Here is a 19,810-nt window from a genome sequence, read left to right on the forward strand (position 1 = left end):
TGCTTGATTGATTGCTTGTATCAACACATTTTATGCCATTGTCTTGCTTGAAAATAAATCTTCTCCCTAGCAGTAGTTCACTTGCAGACTGAATAAGATTGTCCTCCAGGATTTTCCTATGTTTTGCCGCATTAATTTTACTCTCTGCCTTTACAAGCCTTCCAGGGATGGCTGCTGAGAGGCATCCCCACAGCATGATGCTGCCACCACAATGCTTCATAGTGAGGACGTTGTGTTTGTGGTGATGTGCAGTGTTTAGTGTCTGCATCTTGTCTGATGACCAAAAAGCACCATTTTGGTCTGACCAAGAACTTTCTTCCACTTGATCATGGAGTCTCCCACACGCCTTAAGGCAAACTAGTGGAGACTTGATATGAGTTTTCCTCAACATGGGCCACTCTCCCAAAAAGCTTTGACTGATAAAGAACCCAGCTAACAGTTGTTGTGTGCATAGTCTCTCCTATCTCAGCTGCTGAAGCTTGTAACTCCTTCAGAGTAGTCGTAGGTGTCTTGATGGCCCCTCACTAGTCTCCTTCTTGCACAGTCACTCAATATGTAAGGAAACCCTGATGTAGGCAGATTTACACATGTGCCATATTCCTTCCATTTCTTGATAATGGGTTTACCTTAACTTAGGGGATTTTCAGTGACTTGGAAATTTTTTTGCATCCATCCCCTGACTTTTAATTTTCAATAACTTTTTCTCTGAGTTGCTTGGAGTGTTCTTTTGTCTTCTTGGTGTAATGGTAGTCAGGAATACTGCACTTAGGTGGTCCCCATTTCCCTAATTTTGAGACTGCCAGCACCAATTGGCTAGATCACCGTTGAATCAGGTCAATCACTTTAAATGGGGTGAATATTTATGCAGTCAGTGATTTGATTTACATATTTTTATTTAACTGACACTAAAGAGTTCTTTTTGCATCTTTTTTTAAAAAATAAAAAGATAAAAAATTATAATGACCATCCCTGATTAATAAAAGCAATGATGGCTGGACTCTGGACTTAAAAACACAAAATGAATCAATTTGAAAAATGAAAAATAAATAATTGAGGCTTATGATCAAAGTCTCCGCCAATACAAGAACTTGCTTTTATAAATCTTTGAGTATGTTGTCAGATTGAATAACTCATGTAGTGCTTGCCCTGAAAAGACGCTCTTCGGTTCATCTCGTGCAGGCTGACAGAAGATGGTGATGATGACAGCGCGTGCCTCGCGAGCCCGCCCTCACAGAGGAAGCAGGTTGCGTCAAACGTGCTCCTCCTCTACCATTCGCCGTTGTTCGCTTCCCATCCCCATCTCAGGATCGCAGACAGGTAACTGCAATGTCGCATTTACATTGTGCCACGGATTAAAGGCTTTTTAAAGGGGTTCCTGGCATTCAAAATCTATATATGTGGCTTTAAAGGTAGGTTGTGTTTTTGTGTTTTGACGAAGGCGATCACTTTGAGGTTGGTGGATGGAGAGGTGGGCTTCCTCTCTGGCTTTGGATACAGATTCAATGGGGGTTCTCCTGATGTTTTGTTGTGTTATTTATCTATTACCTCGTTTATTCGTCTCTTTAGGCTACAGGGTCAGTGTGAAGACTATTGTTAGGCGGTTAGAGCCTTACTGTTATGTGAAGGGTGCTTTGGTTTGTCCTGTCAGCAGGCTGCATGCTGCTTTGACGTACGCTATCATGCTGTACCGCTACAATTTACGCCAATCAATAAGCCGCTGTAGAAAGCAATTTTAAACTCCAATCGATAGGGGTTGAGCATGTAACTTCTAATTTATAAGAACCGTGTTTTCTTTTTTTAAACTTATCTTTCTCTGTTCGTTTGATGTGCCTTTGTTTGTATGTGCGCGTGAGTGCGTAAAGGCTAGTTATTTCCAAGGAGCCTGCTTGAAGTCTTCCTTCCACCCACCTACAAAGTTCCTCTCCTTTTTGACTCTTGTGTTATGCAATATTTAGTTGTATAGTGCTGTTGTTGTTTGTTTTTGTTCTCTTGGTCAACGTACCATCAGATAATAAATAAACTGGATTATCGAAAACATGATGCTTTCATGCCCTTTTCAGTGAAAGCACAGAAACTGAATATCTTTGGGCACATTAAATTCAGACAAATCAAGGAGCATGGATCATTTATTTTGAGATCGAGAGATAGTTAGAATAGTCTCTGATGAGAATAAAGGTATGGTGGGTAATCTCAAAGAGTTCATCTAGGTAAGAGTCAAGTTTAAACATACTCTACTTTTGATTGTTCTTTGAAATGTAGGGCAGGAATAATCAACTGGCTGCCCAGGGGCCACATCAGGCCCCCAACATCTTCCCATTCGGCCCCCATAACATTATCATATTCAAAACGTGCAGAGGAAAAAAAATGTTTTTATTACTCCCTACAGCTATTAAAACAACTCCAAAACAATTGAGACTGAAACAATCTAATCTGGAATAGCATTGTTTCATTCATTTTTCAGAAATCAGCCTGTCAAGCATTATTAGCAAATATAATGCTCGTATTTACCAGTACATTCTTTCTTGATACAAACAGCAGGTTTTTTTGTGCAAACAGGTGTTTTGGGAGTGCAACTTTCCTGCTTGGGTTTTTTTCACTTACCTCTACACAGAATATAAGCATCAAACCTAGTATCAGACAACATGACAGTCACAGAAATATTCAACTAAAATATCTCAGTCGCCTCCTTCCTTGTGGCTGACGACAATATAGGGGCTGATCTCAATGTTAGAGCCTAAAAATAGCATGCATTTGAAATAAAAATAATGAAAAATATTTTAACGAGAGCTTTTTAAAATTCTTGTTTATTTGAGGATTTGGCCCCCTAAAGTGCCTGATTAGGAAAAAGCTGGCCCTTGTACAAATGTAGTTGATGACCCTTGCTTTAGGGCCTTTAGAATAAATGTGAATAAGGTGCCAACATTTTGACAGAAACTGTGCTCTTGTCCTCAGGATGGAGGCCCTGTTAAATGAGTGGCTATGGCAAGAGGAGTTCTGGCTACCCCCTGGTATCCGCTGGCGAGATATTGAGATGAAGGAGGATGATGGCCGCTTTCCTCTACCCAGGGATCTTATCTACACCCTGCCACTTGCCTTTGCCTTTGTAGCACTCAGATATGTCTTTGAGAGGTGAGACTGACGTGCCTCCATCACAGTTGGATCATGAAACCACACATTAAGGATCTACTTTTAAATGATGTCTAATCTTAACATCAGTTAAACAGTGGGTTTTAGGATTTATGATGGCCTACAACTTAATTAACATGTGGCTGACTAAATGTGTTGCAAGGGAAGACAATGGGGATTTCTTTGTTTGGGTTTGACTTCCTCTTTCACCTGCACTGGTCATGCCGGCTGGCTAACTGGTTTGCTGCCTGTGTGTTTCAGTATAATGGCTCCTTTATCCTTCATTAGAGCTCCCTGTAGATGGAGGGCGTAGATCAGATAGCCAGTGGGAGTCAGGCATCATGAGTGGACAGTTTTTAGTTGCTGACTGTGTGAAAGCCCTCTCTCCATCCCAGGGGAATTTACTTTAGCCCTATAAAATGTGATGTAAATGTTGGAGGGAGAATTAGGGGTGAAATCTGATAGTGCAGCTTTATTGGTGGCCTGTTACCAGCTGTTTTAAAGCAAATCAAGTAGTGGGCTAAACACTCGCTGAATGGCTTATTCCATGTGGAATCATATGGCTTCTGCAATCTCTTGCAGAGATAAACTCCTGCTTGGTTTACAGCAGGGAATAAGATGTATGGAAGAACCTTACTTCTAATTCCCTGTTGTGTTTATTATAAGCTTCCTCTTAAAGCGTCTGGAGACTTCCTTGTAAAGGTCACAACACCTCTGTAATGGAAAAGGGGAGTGAATATTGTCTTCCTTATGAGATGATTACAGCATAGCTGGAAACAGAAGCAAGAGGGGCTTGATTTTAGTCATGTTATGAAGCAATAGAAGATGTATACAAATACAGGTCCCACTAAGGGTCATTAGTTGATTGAAAACTAGCCTCCAATTACTCATAGCTTTGGGAATTTTATTTGAAAAAATAAAACATGTAAATTGTGATACTTTTGAAATGGCAGGCCATTTACCTTTCAGGCACTGACATTAAAGGAAATCAGCTATTATTGGGGGGTAATTAACTACCTTTGTGTCACTAACCTGACAAAAACAGATCATAAACCCTTCATTTCAGAAATGATTTTTTCCCAGCTTAATTCCTCCAACTAACTGCATTTTAATTACTGTCATGATAATACTGAAACTATCACCAAAGGTTTAAAAAATATGTCACTGTATTTCTTTTCAATTTAATTATTTTAGGAATAATCTGCCAGCAGCCCCTGGAATCCTTCAATGACCTCTGGGTCCACAGAAGGCACTTAAGATACGTGACTGGCAGAGGAGTTTGTGTCTCTTAGTATTTACTTGAATGTAGGTTAGTGTAGTCAAAGTCAACTTCAGGGTCAACCTCACTAAGTAGTCAGGCTAGTAGCAAGAGAATCTTTAAAAATGACACTAAGAGAATACAGTGAAATGTGATTGATGAGTTGATAAGAGGCTTGTTTTTGCATACTTCATCTTATCAGTGGCTGTATCTGTCCTGTGGCTGTATCTGTCCTGAAGTTGAAAAACTGTGGGAGCTTGCTCGGCATGAGCTGTGTTAGATAAATACCATTGTATGCCTTGGAGTCTTGTGTGTACTTCTGTCTGCTAGGTTTAAGCAGAGTAGTATGGTTAGCTTTATTAGTAGCAGAGAAAGAGCTAGGAAATATTATGCTGAGTTCCAGAGTGTGCCTGTAAGTGCTAGCGGTTATGTATAAATGTGTCGCTTGTGTCTCTGGAGCTGTAAGTCAGTTGCATGGGGAAAAGGTGTCTTTATTTGATGGTCCTGGTCTCCAGGTGTTTCCCTGCATTGAGAAAGGGATGTCATGCTGGAGGTTCCTGTAACCAGAGAACATGTTTGTCTCTGTAAAGCTGACCTGACCTTCTCATTCTCTCTGATCTCTCCCTCCCTGCCCACTTCAGGATGATTATCTCTGAGCTAGAGTTACACATGCTGTTAAGCATGCGCACGCAAACACACACAGGTTTATCTAAACGTATCACCAGGTGACGCATTGTCCCTGCTCTCCTCAGTGGCTCTGTCTGACTGCCTCATCATGGTGCAAAACACACACATGCAGATCAAGTGTCTCTAGATGCCATATCAGCTAATGACGAAGCCGTCTGGCCAAATGTCACAATACGCCCATGGGAGCGGCTCTCCAGGCTGTCAGGAACAATATAACGAGATATCTTGTTGCTATCATTCTATACTGTCCATTGTTAGGTGCACATTAGGCAGCTGTTGATGTCATCTCACTTTAATGTCTCTGTAATAATGATCTAGTTTGTTGCAGTATCAAGATCCAAGTTTACACAAGGAAAATAACTTTTCATTTTCTTTTTGCTCCTGTTTTCTCTCTTCTAAGGCTCATCGCTGTCCCATTAAGCAAACATTTAGGTGTGAAGGACCGGATTAGGATCAGAGCAGCCTCTGTCCCCAAGCTGGAAGCCTTCTACAAACAGTACAGGCGGCAACCATCACAAGTTTGTTCCTCTTTTGCGTTCCTTTTATGTACAACTTTACTAAAACCATAAGATCTTTATCTGGGTTGTATTATTTATTATGTGCACACACAAAAGTGAGCTTAATGTTCATGTGTGAGTGAGTTTTGATCAATTTATGTAACTATTTATTAGTTCATTCATTATGGTAAGTCAGAACAAGGTCATCTGTTGCCCTGGGGTTTATGCCAAAATCATACTTTAATATTTAACATCCATCCAACATTAACATTTAACAACATCCATTTAATTGTTTCATTGATAAAGCCCTAAGGAAGTGGCTCTTCACAGGTTTTTTGTACCTAAAGACCATTGTATAAACTGTTTATTAAGTGCTTTATCATGATTTTACTTAATAATTGTAACTCTAATTTTGACAACCTCAGAGCAGACAAAGCTTTGCGCCCCCCCTGAGATCTTTGGCTGATTTAAGATACAGCATAGTGTTTTTGCCCATGCAACAATAACAAATGCCTGCAAAGAAAATCTCACATTGTTTTAATTTCACTAGTTTTAAGCAGGAACACAAAGCAGACAATCTGCAGACACATCCAGACAATTACAAAGTTGGATGAGTCTCCCTGGCATCTGTCCAAAGTGAAGTTGTGGAACTAGTTTTGTCAGCACAGTCAAATTAAGGAGGAAATAAGGAAAAACATTCATTTGTTGTTGCCAGGTACTTTTTGCTACTGAAAGAACTCGTGTATAAAAGCAATAACACTCTTGAGCTGCTGCCGTTGTACTGAATATCAATGCAGCTGTGACTGCCAGTGTGTTGAGTGCAGAAGCATCTTGGCTGCAGGGCTTGATTGTTTGCAGTTTGATTTAGATAAGTTGTCAGCTGTGTCAACACAGGGAACTGCTAAGAATAAAGGAACTGCTCAGAGATTAATTTAATTGGAGTGACACACACAGAGGCTAATGTGTCACTGTTACAAAGGTGCAATGGTCAGTCGTGATACAGGAAATTACAGTGTTGTGCTAGGAGCGTTCACTCTACAGTGTAATATGATAACTTCCTCCTGACAGCTCTGTTCCCCTCACCTTCCCAAGCACCTTTATTGTCATCATTTCCTTTTGTGAAACTACATATCAAAGCTACCTGCACAGATAAAGTTGTATTTTGTTCCTAATATCAGTGAACATGTGTAGGCAAGCCTCTAGAAAGTTTTACATGGAAGTTCTCCAGTTGGTGTCATTTGGAATTGCAACACAGGGACATGATGTGATGAGACAGAGCATGTTTTAACTTATCAGACTAAGAGCTTAGTGTCTGCATGTTTGCCTCTGCGCCACAACTTAAATTCAAATCATCTCTTTGCATGTGACCTAACCTAAAAGCAGCAACAAAGGCCCCTATGTGATGCCTTAGTTGTTTGGCCATTCAAATACGTGTTACAGGATCACATGAAGGAACACATAGAGTCTTGTAACTTTTAAAATGGGTTTGATCAGTACAGTTACAGTAAATATGGCATCATTCAGGATTTAGAAATCATTTCCTTCATAAATTAGAGGTACAGTGGTACTGTTTGGAATCATATTTTTGATCAGGATATAAACCTGGAGAATACATTTTCAAAGCGAAGCCAGAATAAACATGACAATCTAGACAGAAATGTAGTTCTGAATTCTGCTTTAGTGGTACTCAGGATAAATATACATGCAGATAATAATCTTTGCTTTAAAGTAAAGGTAGGTCACATCAGCAGGTGTCAGCATATAGAGGCTGCATGGATCACAAAATCTCTAATACTTCTTGGATGAACCACAGATGTAGGTGCTTTGGTCAAAATCCACAGACTATCAAAGCTATTAAGGAATACCAGGTTTTCTGTGTAGACATCACATGTAAAATAAAAATGCAGTAGGCAGTAAGTTTTTCTCTGATGACTGGTTTGGAAAAATGTAAATAAATGATTGAATTCCCCCCGTTTTTAATTTCCACTTGGTATAGCCTATCTTGCCACCACATGGTGGAGGAAGAGGCATTCAAGTGGGTGTATTCAAAAGAGTAAAACTAAAGTAGATCCTGTTTTAGCAGACCAACATCATATAACCACAACTACATTTTAATTCTAATAATGAATAAAGGAGTTTTCCCCTGACTGGCGAGGTTGTGATTTTCCTTGCACTCCAGCTACAGACGGCCATTGTAGAAGACAGAATTTTGATTCCTTTTTTAGCCTGTAGTAAGTGAAGAGATGGACAACAAGAGCAGGACACAACAGACAAATGGTTGTAGTCTAGAGTCATCAGTGAAGAACAATGGCTGCTTCACAATGATCATTGTAGGAGTCCTAGATTTGGCAGGTCAGATACACAGCTCAGATCATCTTTATTTTCCAGTGTGACACAGCCGTTAGAGACATGAACAAAGACTCATTTATTATATGTAAAATATTTTATTTAAGGGAGTGAGAGAGCAGCAGGGAGAGTCTTATCCTCTTCTGAAATTCAAATTCAAGTCCAACTCTGTGGCTGAAGTGTGATTATGTTTGTGTGTATTCAGAGTGAGGTGGTAACCTTGGGGAAGCAGTGTGGACTCTCTCAAAGAAAGATCCAGACCTGGTTTAAACACAGAAGGAACCAGGACCGACCCAGTAACACCAAAAAATTCTGCGAGGCCTCGTGAGTTTTCACACACTTCACTATGTCTAAGACTTTAATTTTTGCAGACAGCCAACATTTACAGGAAAGTACATCAGTCTTGTCAGGTTGAAGGCATGGGAGTACCTTGTTTAAGGAAAACTGCCTCACCTGAATTTGTAGCAAGTCATAGGTTGTGTCTGAAATTAACACTCTTCTCCTATTCCCATTCCCAATACGGTGAGCTGTGTATAGTGGGTTTTGTAGTGCACTCATCGGCACAGTGAGAGAACGATTTCTGACACTGCTCTGGCCGTGGACAGTGACGTCATCGCTGTCTCACAATATAAACTTATAGATGTTCATGACAACGGCTGAGGACCAAAAATAATGTCAGAATCAGCTTTATAAGCCAAGTATGCTTACGCAACAAGAAATTTAGCTCTGATTGGCTGAGCTCCAAATGTACAGGAATTCAACGTGAAATGCAAAAATAGATTAGACTGGAAAAAGTATTTGAAAAATTAAGATTTGAATATGCACAAGCTCTTGTTAGGTATTTTTCTAGTTCATACAAGTCTGTGTGCATTGATGGTAAGGTTGCAAAATGTGCAAAGGGTAAAAGAATGGTGACTGGACATGATCAGAAGTCAGGTAAGCAACAAATAGGTATTTTCACAACAAAGTTTAAGATTATGAATAAATTAAAAAAAAACATTTCAGTGAGTTTCAGCAAAATATTGATGAATATTTTCCTGCTGTATCCCATTTATTTGTGCACACAGACAGTGGTCCCATGTCGATAATCAGTTAAAGGAATAAAACTGTTTTTTTGGGGGTGTTTGTAAAACTGTGAGATGCAGGTTGCCTAGTGGATTAAGGTGCACCCCATGTACACGGTCGGTGTGTGCTTGAATCTGGCCTGTGGCACTTTCCCACATGTCTCTCCCCAGCATTAAAAGCCAAAAAATAATTCTTAAAAAATTGATTAATTAATGTGTAACTCTTGATTGTAGTAGATTATAGATATTTTCTCATGTAGAGAGCAGTCTACATCACTTTCTACTTGTTAAAGGTTTAAATAGTGATGTATGATGGTAAATACTGCTGGCCCTGTGACCATCAGTTGTTCGCTGCTTTTCATAAGGCATGGGATAATTTTGATCACTCAAAATTTGACACCACTACAAAATGGCATTTTCTCCATACAAGTGAAGAGGATGTGATTCCAGACACAGACATAGCCTTACAAACATTTAGTGAAGATATATGTTTTTTCAAAACAAAGTTCCATAACTAAAGGTCAGCCTGTTAAAACAAAGAAACTGTATTCGTGATTGCGTACTACTATATAACACGCCTCTTTGTTATTTGATTATTCTCATGAGTATAAGCTTTGTTTTTATTTTTTATCATTGCAGCTGGCGCTTTGTCTTCTACCTAGTAGCGTTCACTGCAGGGCTGGTTTCTTTGATCAATGTAAGTTTGTTTCTTAAACTCTGAAAATAAGATATAAGACTAGCTGTAAGGCATTGTTTATGGCTGGTAAAATAATGCATGCACATTTCATTGTCCCCTGTGAAATCCCACACTTTGAAACTTTATTTGTGTGAGTTTGAGTTCGGCCTTTAGCTTAAATGATGTCGATTTCTGATCTTTCAGACTCCATGGTTCTGGGATCACAGAGAGTGTTGGAGGGGTTATCCTAAACAGGTGAGCACAAAGTTATGTGATGATTGCTTAAGTTGTCGCTTGTTCCATTTATTAAACCACAAGGTGTCTCTCACCTTTCTCTTTTCTTTTCTTTTTTTTTTTTTGCATTAATTTTGCAATTTCCTGATGTTTCACAAAATTTAGAGATAGATTATTTATTAACAGTGACAACAATCCTTATTCAATATACAGCTCTAACATAAACATTTATCACTGGCTCAGTTTGTACATTAATTCACTTAAAAGAAAAATAAGAGGAAAACCACCGGCTGCAAGGAGCTCAATGCCACAAAGTCTTTAGTGTTTGTAAGCCACAGTAAACTTTGAGTTTATGGCACAGTTTAGTCAGTAAACTCTGACCCACCCTCTCACTTTCAAGTCTATTCCTTCACCTCCTTTAACAGTTAGTGACAGTTAGATATGCTTGCAGGTCCACATTCTTTCAGAGAAAACATCCCTTTTTGTGGGATCATAACCTTGAACAGCAAATAGTAGGAAAAATGCAAAAGCCCTCAAAATCTACAGTTTGACTGATTACAGCTCCTGCCTCTAACACCACTCTGACCCCTTTCCTTTGTCTGAGGTCTTGAAGCTTCTGGCAGAGAAGAAAAAGTTGTGTTTCTAAGAGGTAAATGCCTTGGCCAGCTTCCTGCCATTGTGATGCTCCAGACCATGAATGCAGGGTGTTCTGCACAAGGTGTTTAGAGTTGAGATAATACACCAACACTTACACTTCCTGGTCTGAGAGCAGGTTGAAGGCTTTGATAAAGTAGTTTTCTTAATAGCAATGTAAAAGCAATATTTATATGAACATGGTGAGCTTTAGAAGCACAGAACCCTTGCTCGAACAGAGTTTGGGGGGTTGCAGTTCACAATATTTACTCAGATACCCTTTTCTTCTGACATTCTGCTCATTATGAGAAACTTGAACACTGTAAGATGTAATCATTTATACTGTAAGTAACAGAAAATGTAACATAACATTCATCTTTTTCTGACTGATCAGCTGAAAGGGCATTTGGTAGTGAAATTCAAGAGGTGCATTTGTCAATATTTAAAGGTAAAAGAACATTAACAAAGCAATAATCAGGCAAAGCTAATATTAGCATTCATCCACTTCCTAGCAAATACTTATGATAGCTGAATGTATTGATGGCCGAACTAACCTTAGCTTTTGATAGCATTATGTAAGCAGGGAGGTGGTTGACTGCTGACATTTGGTGTCATAGGGTAGCTTTCGGGTCAACAAATATTTTATTTACTTATTTATTTTGATTTATATAACCAGGAAAACCTCATTAAGATTAAGAATTAAGAGTGTCCTGACCACAACAGTGAGAAGCACATTTAACAGAGTAACCCATTAAAGCCTGAATACACAAATTATAACCAGAAAATTCTCATTTTTTTGGAACTGAAATGTTTTTTTCACTTTCTACTGAAATCCAAAAGAAATCTAATTTTCATAAAATTTAACATATATATTTTTTGTATCTCATTTGATACATTAGGTGTTTTTGGTATCTGATAATCCACTTGAGGGTATTTTTATCATTTATCAGATTATATTCAGAATTTTTTTTGTAATTTATTGATCGTATTGATTAGATACAGATATCATAAAAGTATGTATCAAAAATGATAAAATAGGCTTTAAGGGGTTAAATATTAAATTTAAAAAAGTAAAATCACAAATCAACCAACTTCTGAGTCACGGAGCAGAAAGTCATCAATCAAAACATCTACAACCTGATGCATCTTTAAGACCTTTAATCTACTTTTAAAACAGTTTAAAGAGGCCAGGTCCCCCAGTCATCCATTTTCCTGCACGGGTTCCAGGTTGCAGACGCAGCAAATTCAAAGCTTCTTTTACCCATTTTAGGATGGACTTTTGGCACAGATAGCAAAAGTAAATCTTGTGACTGAGTCACAGAGCGAACACTGTGGCTTCAAGCACTTTTCACATGAATGATGAATAAAACCACACAAGTATGATGGAAGCAGGTTTAGTAAAGCCTTATAAATAAGGATATTCCAATGATTTACCCTACGAGTGTTCAGTGAGGGCCACCCAATTCACTTATACATAATGCAATGATGAGTCTAGGATTTCAAATTTGTTATAAACCTAAGTACCCCATAGTATACAGTATCCAAAGATTTAAGGCACTGGGAAGATGTGTGCATGATCAAAACGTCACTGTGGTCAATCAATGGCATAGAAGCCTTTCTTTGCAGCAAGAGAAACGTCTTTAGAAGTTGCTCAATATGGAACTCATAAGTCAGAGAATCATAAATCAAAGCACAAGGTATTTATAAGAAGACAGATTCAGTCTTATCAAAATGATATGTGGTAGGCAGGTTAACTTGCCTTCCCTTTGAGTTTGAAAACATCATGAGTTTGTCTGTTTGTTTTTTTCAAGATTCAAAACTAATTTTAACTCACACAGTGTCCTGTACAGCATCAAAAGCTTCCTGTAAGTGAGTGAGCCTGATTCTGTGTGGGAGCAGAGCAATAAATGACAGTGTCATCCGCATGTAAATGAAAACTTGCATTTGGGACATTTTAACCAATACTGCTGAGAAAGTGTAGTATATAGCTGCCCCAAGACTGAGCCCTGAGGCACTCCGTTTTTAACTTCAAGATATTTAGAAGTGAAGCCTTCTACTTTAACTCAACAAATAGATGATAATAATGCTACATTTAAATGTCAGTTCCATTGCTTATCATTAGAAAAAGCTCAAATGACAGCAGTCTGTCATATATCTGACCACCAGTATTTGAGTTTCCCACTCTTCAGTGTAAAGTCAAAATAGAATGGCTGCTTTGTGAACATGGCCAGTTCCCTCTACTCCCCAATCTTCAGATCTTTCTCAGCACACAGAGGCCAGCGTGGCTCTGGAAAATCCTTTGGCTTTATTCTCATGGCTTCTGCATTCATATATAGTTTGTTTTTCTGAGGCTACAGAGATAAGCAGCAGCCACATAGCACTCAGTGTAAATATTTGTCTGATTGTTTTTTCTTCCTCTCATTCTTCAGCCGGTGGCCGAGGCTCATCACTGGTATTACGTCCTTGAAATGGGCTTCTATTTATCACTGCTGCTGTCTGTGTCTGTGGATGTCAAGCGAAAAGTGAGTAAGCTAAAGTATTCGTGCATGCACATGATTTGAAATCTCAGAGCAACAGTTTGTTTGTTTCCGGATGGTTTCCTCTGGAAAACCTTTCTGTGCCAGTGACATGAACTGGTAGTTAAATGGTCAAAACCCATAAACTGAATTATGTCATCACTCACTGCCTTTTTTTCCCACAGTGTAATCCCAATGTTTCTTTTATTTTGCACGATTGGACTAAATACAGATTATGCACTGGATTATCTGGTGTTACATCATGATTTTCTGTCTGCTGTCCTTTAAAATCTGAGTGCAGCAGGATCTGAACTCTAAGAGATTAGCGCTTTCTGTAAAATTCATTGAAATGCACAGGAATAAATTCATACGACAAATACATAAAACATTCTCAAGATAGAAGCTTTTGCAGTCTTCACTTTCAAACTTATTTATGAAAAATATGCCTGCTGATGCATAATGTTTAATGATGTTTGAGAATCCAGCAAAGGATAAATCAGTCCGTACAGTCTGTAAATCTGCCTTCCTAATTCTTGGACGTGGGTGACCACAGACGAGAGCTGCTGACATGTTTCCTGTGCTGCTCTACTTTGCCTCACAATGTGTGGTCACTGTGTTTTTATGTGTGTGCCAGGATTTCAAGGAGCAGGTCATTCATCACATCGCCACCTTATTCCTCATTGGTTTCTCCTACTGCGCCAACTATGTGAGGGTTGGCACTCTGGTAATGCTGGTGCATGACTCCTCTGACTTTCTTCTGGAGGTAAATCATAGCAATTCATTTTTAATCTGTTCATTTATCATTAGTTTAGCGTGTTTAGTCAAAGCTGTGTCTCTTCCATGCTGCACCTCCCTGATTTAGCAGTCATGAAAATATTTGAGGAAGAACAAAATAAAGCCCAAACCTGAAACAAGCTGGACAGAAAGGAAGGAGGAAATCTAAAATGCACTGCTAAAATGTCTGCTTGGGTACACAAAATAAAGCACACAGGTCACAGGGAAGTTGGTTTGAATGATGCTATTGTTCATTTTCTTTTTTTAAACATAATTACCTCACATCCGGTAGCAGTTGAGTCATGCATGGAGAAGTATTATTGTCTGTTCTAAAGTAGGATTACTGGTACCCTCAGTGTCTGTAAAATCATTACCTGCATTTGTCAGTGAGACTATAGGTTTATTGTCTTTGGATATTTGAGGCTGGTTTTCCTGGTGATAACATCTGAAAGCCAATATTGTCACTATGTTTTCTTATAGTTGAGGAAATGCATAGAGCCATGCAATCTCAGACGTGACTGAGTTCCATGTAAAAGATTGATGGATAATTATGTGTATATGTTATAACACCTGTGTGCTGCTTTCAGTTTTAATTTTTTATTCTCCAGTTTTAACAGATTATTTTATTTTAGTTAGTCTAGTTTATTCCATCATAACAAACTCCAAACATTGGGCACAGTATAGACATTTCAAACAAAATCAATAGTCATGTGTTGACTAATGACTGAAAAGGCATAGGCAGAAGCAAACTGCTTATAAAAGCCTATCCTACATTTTCAACTATTTAAGCTGCCAACTTCCAGAAAAGCAAAGAAACAACAACAAATAATCAGACTTATAAACTTCCAAGATAGCTTTACAAACCCTTTTCTTGAAAACCAAGAGAGAATTACATGTTTTTTAAATTTATATTGGCTCCATTTCAGAATTTAACTCCAACAATAGAAACACATCTCCTTTTCATACCTTTTTTAGCTTTCTAAAATATGAAATTACTGAACGGACTCTCCTGATTTGAAAAGAACCTCTGTACTGAGTCAGGGAGCATTTTTTTTTTACTTTGCTCTGAACATCATTTGCATTACTTTATAATAAAACAAATCATAAATTTTCATAATTTTAGAATTTAGAAAAAGTGGATCCGTGTGAGCATAGTAATCTGCCTTATTGATGATATGTATGGCTCATTTTTGCAGTTTTATTATTGAATTTATGGTCGTTTTAAGGGTGGATCCCAATAATTCCATTCAATAAGATATATAGGGAACAATTAGTGATTCACAGTAGGTTGCCACTGTTGTGAAATGCACTATGGGTGGTGATGTCAAATGACTGCATTGTTCCTCTGCCCACATCTTTCTGGTTGTACTAATCTCTGTCTACAATAACTTCTTCCTTACTTGAACTGTATTCCAGTTTTGACTAATCCAGTGATTAGCCCTCGTCTTTATTATAATAGGCTACATCAGAGTACGGTCTAGACCTGCCCTCTTTGAAAGGTGTCCTGAGATAACTTTGGATTTTAATTGGCGCTATACAAACAAAGACTGATTGATTTCTTGATTGAAAAACAGAAAGGCCTTAAGGATAGGGCTCCTCAATGATGGCAAAAAATATAATCATGGTTATCTTAACTGAAATCGGGATTATCAAAGGCATTTACTCACTGATTTTACAAAATCTCCATCACATGCATTTATTGAACTTAAACACTCCTAACACTTTGAAAAGCAGGCAATAATTAAAAGTGAAAAGAAATAGGGTAAGAAATAAGTGAAAGAAATAAATGTATAAACTTAGATAATATGATAAAAACAAATAAAAATAATGACTGTAATGGCCAAAATATTACAACTAAGTCTAAAACATTTAACACATGGCAAAATCAATGAACAATAAAACTATGACATGGCACATGGCACAGTAATTGTTGAATCATGATTATTTTGTTTTTGTAATCATGGGAGGCCAAAATCTTGATAGGAATTGAAGCTTCATTGATTTCCCAGCACAACTAAAGGATGAAGCTCAATGGGAAAAAAACAATGCAACCATTTGATTTCACTACCTAGAATGCATTGCACAGCAGTGGCAGTCTGTCTGGGACACTCTTTTAATTTTTCTCAAAATGTAGATATCTTGTGTGTCTTTGTTAAACACATATATCATAGACACTGATGTAATTACAGTATTGTCTATACATCTTAACAGGCAGGGTTCCTTGTTAGCAGAGGTGGAAAGAGTATACAACTAGTACTCAAGCAAAATTCCAGTTACTCTGGTTAAAATTGACTTAAGTAAAAGTGAAAGTACTGAGATCTAAATCTTCTCAAGTGAAACTAAAAAGTATTCAATTTAAAGATTACTTGGAGTTCTGAGTAGCCACTGAGAAGTTGTACAGTTAAATATGATATTTCCATACTGTCAAGAACAACAACAGAACAGATCTCTACCCATTTTGTTCAGGTAAAGTCACACCACTATAATAAAGTCAAATACACAGCAACATTGACAGTGTTAATAGATTTACATTAAACACTTTAGGAGTGTCTATATATTGTTCCACACTACATGTGGTTAAACTACACTTTGGAAAGACTTCAATATTTTACAATATGACAGAGCTGTTGAAACCGTTGAAAATCTGGGGCAAGGTGGGTCTCCTCTGGCCAGACCAAAGAAGAAATTCAACGTCATAGCAAAGCAATGCATACTGATGAAGAATATGCATTACATGTCTTGTAGGAGCAACTAAAGTCACAGGCATGGCTAACTCTAGCCCAGTGGATACCTTCACCTGTGGTGCAGATGTGCCAGACAACAACAAAAAAAAAGTCTACCAGAAACATGAGCAAAAAAACCCCAGCAGGGGTTAACCTTTATTTAGATCTCACTGAGAGCATGCCCTCATTTTCTGTGATATCACAGACGGTTAATTCAACAGTGTCTTGAAACAATATCAACAAAGGTCTCAGATGTTTTTCATCTATCATAAGTGTGTTATGGATTTTTTAATCTCTAATATCTTACCGTCTCCTTTTTTATGGTAGTCTGCAAAGATGTTCCACTATGCTGGCTGGACGAGACTATGTGACTCTCTGTTTGTCATCTTCGCTTTGGTCTTCCTGGTGACCAGACTTGTGGTGTTACCCAGCAGGTAAAAAAAACATCATGGTGAAATATGAGACTTTTTACATGTTCATCTGAAGTTGACACTATTCTTAGGTTGCATTTTGTTTACTTATGTAGAAAAAAAATGTTGACCTTGCACCTGAAGTTCACGCAGTGACAAAAGTTTTTCGGCAGTTATAATCTGGTTTGTGAGCCTGCATCCTTGCATTAACATTCTGAATGCTTTATTTGTGCTTCTGTTCTGGAGCAGCCAACTGTATCCATGTTGTCTCATGTATCTGTTTTTTACATCTTTGCCCTCTCTCTCATCCCACCACCTACATCTCTGGTTTCTTAACTTGGGCAGCAAGTTAACAGCCTCTGAAAATGAACTGAGTGTGGTGATTCTGCAATCAGTGAAAAAAAAAACTTAAGTTATCAGGTAGCACTCATCCTTCAGAAGTTTTCAGAGCTGTTTCTTTTGTGCTTTTTTTCTCAGAGTGATCCACACAACCCTGGTGGTTTCTCTAGAGTTCTTCCAGCCATTCTTTGGTTATTATTTCTTCAATGCTCTGCTGCTAGTGCTGCAGGCACTGCACATCTTCTGGGCTTATCTCATCCTACGAATGGTCTACAAGTTTGTGTTCCTCGGCAAGGTGAGAAAAATGTAACAAAATGAGGGAAATGCTGACATTTGCTTTGGCATTGAAAATTATGAAGTGCCTTTTGTTTTTCAGGTGGAGCGAGATGAACGGAGCGATGAGGAGAGTGAGGATGACGACGAAGAGGAGGAGGAAGAGCCTGGGGAGGATGGTGACGAGTGCAGCTGGGAGCAAAGAAAGGGTACCATCAACTCCAAGCTAGCATCACTGGCTAACAACTGTGTGCTAAACAATCTGACCAACCAGAGGAATCTAAACAGCAGATTGCCCAAAGCCAGATAGTGGAGCAGCCTAAATCAACATCTACTAAGACTCCATGAAAAAAATTACTTCCCTTCCATGTATCAGAGACAAACTTGTGACTGACATATGATACAAACATACGGCTTTGAGAACAACCTTTTTGGTCCTTTGAAGATTTCAGATGAGGGTAAGTCTACATCCTGCTTGTCTTGAAAAAAGAGGGATAAAAAGAACAGATGATTGTAAATTTGCACCCCCAGTATTAGATTAGCCAGAGACACCATCATAACTGTCACCCATACACCAGAATCATGTAAATAATTGGCGAAAAAAGGAAATGCTCAACTTATTTTACGTGTTGTATGCAGATTTTGTATTTATTTTCACTGTACTGTAAATCTGGTTTGTAACATATAAGTATCAGAAATGTGTTTTGATGTGTTTTTACTTAAAATTAGGTCAACAAGTAGAAAGATTGCTTTTTTATATAAATAAAACTAGTCTAATTGAGGTTTATGTTTTACACTAAATAGAATAGAGGCAGGATTTAGCATTAACTTGCTCCCATGGCTTTGTCTCCACAAGCACGTTTATTGATTGTGCATAGACTTTGATTGTAGTAAATCTGTTGATAAACCACCTTATATTTCTATTTTCTATGAATCATTTACTCAACAGGATTTTTCATGTTATAATCTTCCTGTAGGACCCTCTCTCAGTAATCCTGGACTTGTTTTTTTTTTCTCTCTCTCTGTGGTAGGATTTGTGTTGTCTTAGCTCACTTCATAAAATGCTTTGGCGCCCCCTGGTGCATAAAGAGGAGCACATGATTGTAGATGAGGCACTTCCTTGATGATAAAATGTTGCCTGTACAAAAAGTAAGGTGCGTGTGTATTTTTTCTACTGTTTTATCACTATGACAGGCAGCATGATCTCTTGACAGTTTTTTGTTAAGGTTTGCTATTCTGGATTTTGGTTTTGTGCCTTGGCTGCTGTTTATACATTGTTATCGAACAAGCACTGGATGTTTTTAAGCTCTGTGTGTAAATATAGAATTATTGTCACTGGACAAACACACAGGCCAGGCCTTACTGTGACTGGTTTCACTGTTCTGCTTGATGTCTAGGGCAGACTTTTGATGAAGACAGAACGGCATTGATGAAAAATGTGACGTTTTATAGACAGTAGGATTGTATACAAAGGTTGAAATGCTTTATCCAATAAGAAATGTCTTACTTACAGGAAAGATTATAAGGTTATTGTCGAAGTTGATGACTTTTATTGATATTAAAAGACGGTGCTTTACTACTTTAACAAGATAAAGAAGCAATTTAATTATTCATGGATGTATTTTATTACAATGAAAGATGAGGCTACAGGGTCAGTTCCAAATGGATCATTATGATTGTCAATAAAATAGATGAGATATTTGTTGAAAACAAAAACATAATCTATTCACAAGCAAAAACTGATATGGATTTTTAAATGGTTGGTAAAAGCAGCTATCACAGATGAGTGGTTTCTGTGTTCACATACTTCATCTTGTACAAAGTCAAGTGTGCAGATCTGAAGAAAAGTTGTGTCTGAATGTTAAAGGGTCTCAATAGCTCACAACACAAAGTAGGATTTATGTTGTGGTGCACTAAAAGGGCTGATCCACTTAACATCACACTAATAACGCCCACTAAAGTGACAGTTTAACAGACTTTAAAAACAAGAAAAAAATGTTTTCATGAAAGTAACACTTGACTATACTCTTATGAGAGCACATGGATACTTTATTGATTGTTTGTAAAGTTGAAAATAAAATAAATGACTTCTATTGAAATAAATAGCACTGCTGTCTTCTTTTAAGTGGATGATTTACTCTCTTTAATATGTGTTCAGTTAAACCTAAAGCCATGACCTATTACAAAAATGTAGCTGTTTTAGTTATTCTTAAATAGACATATATAACAACAAAATAATTTTGCAGATGTCCAG

The 19,810-nt window shown here is 37.9% G+C and overlaps 1 protein-coding gene across 2 annotated transcripts; it reads left to right on the forward strand.

Moving 5' to 3' along the window:
* The first annotated feature begins 1,280 nt into the window (after positions 1-1,280).
* On the forward strand, positions 1,281-19,788 carry LOC121512799 (ceramide synthase 2-like). Of its 2 annotated transcripts, none has more exons than XM_041792255.1 (11): positions 1,281-1,317; positions 2,953-3,129; positions 5,472-5,589; positions 8,120-8,238; positions 9,618-9,675; positions 9,859-9,909; positions 12,951-13,043; positions 13,672-13,800; positions 16,862-16,968; positions 17,422-17,578; positions 17,660-19,788. In XM_041792255.1, the coding sequence occupies exons 2-11, from the start codon at positions 2,954-2,956 to the stop codon at positions 17,864-17,866; spliced, it is 1,215 nt and encodes a 404-aa protein (XP_041648189.1). In that variant the 5' UTR covers positions 1,281-1,317; position 2,953; the 3' UTR covers positions 17,867-19,788. The 2 variants fall into 2 exon arrangements, with proteins under 2 accessions (XP_041648189.1, XP_041648191.1); XM_041792257.1 differs by lacking the exon at positions 1,281-1,317 and adding an exon at positions 1,322-1,409.
* Positions 19,789-19,810: the final 22 nt, after the last annotated feature.

Source organism: Cheilinus undulatus, linkage group 7 (assembly GCF_018320785.1).
Source record: "Cheilinus undulatus linkage group 7, ASM1832078v1, whole genome shotgun sequence".
Taxonomy (NCBI): domain Eukaryota; kingdom Metazoa; phylum Chordata; class Actinopteri; order Labriformes; family Labridae; genus Cheilinus; species Cheilinus undulatus.

Excerpts from the sequence above, each read along its gene's own strand:
- LOC121512799 (XM_041792255.1), top strand. The coding sequence starts at position 2,954 with ATGGAGGCCCTGTTAAATGAGTGGCTATGGCAAGAGGAGTTCTGGCTA. Across the intron at positions 13,044-13,671 it reads CTGTGGATGTCAAGCGAAAA|GATTTCAAGGAGCAGGTCAT; the intron begins GTGAGTAAGCTA and ends TGTGTGTGCCAG. Across the intron at positions 13,801-16,861 it reads CCTCTGACTTTCTTCTGGAG|TCTGCAAAGATGTTCCACTA; the intron begins GTAAATCATAGC and ends TTTTTATGGTAG.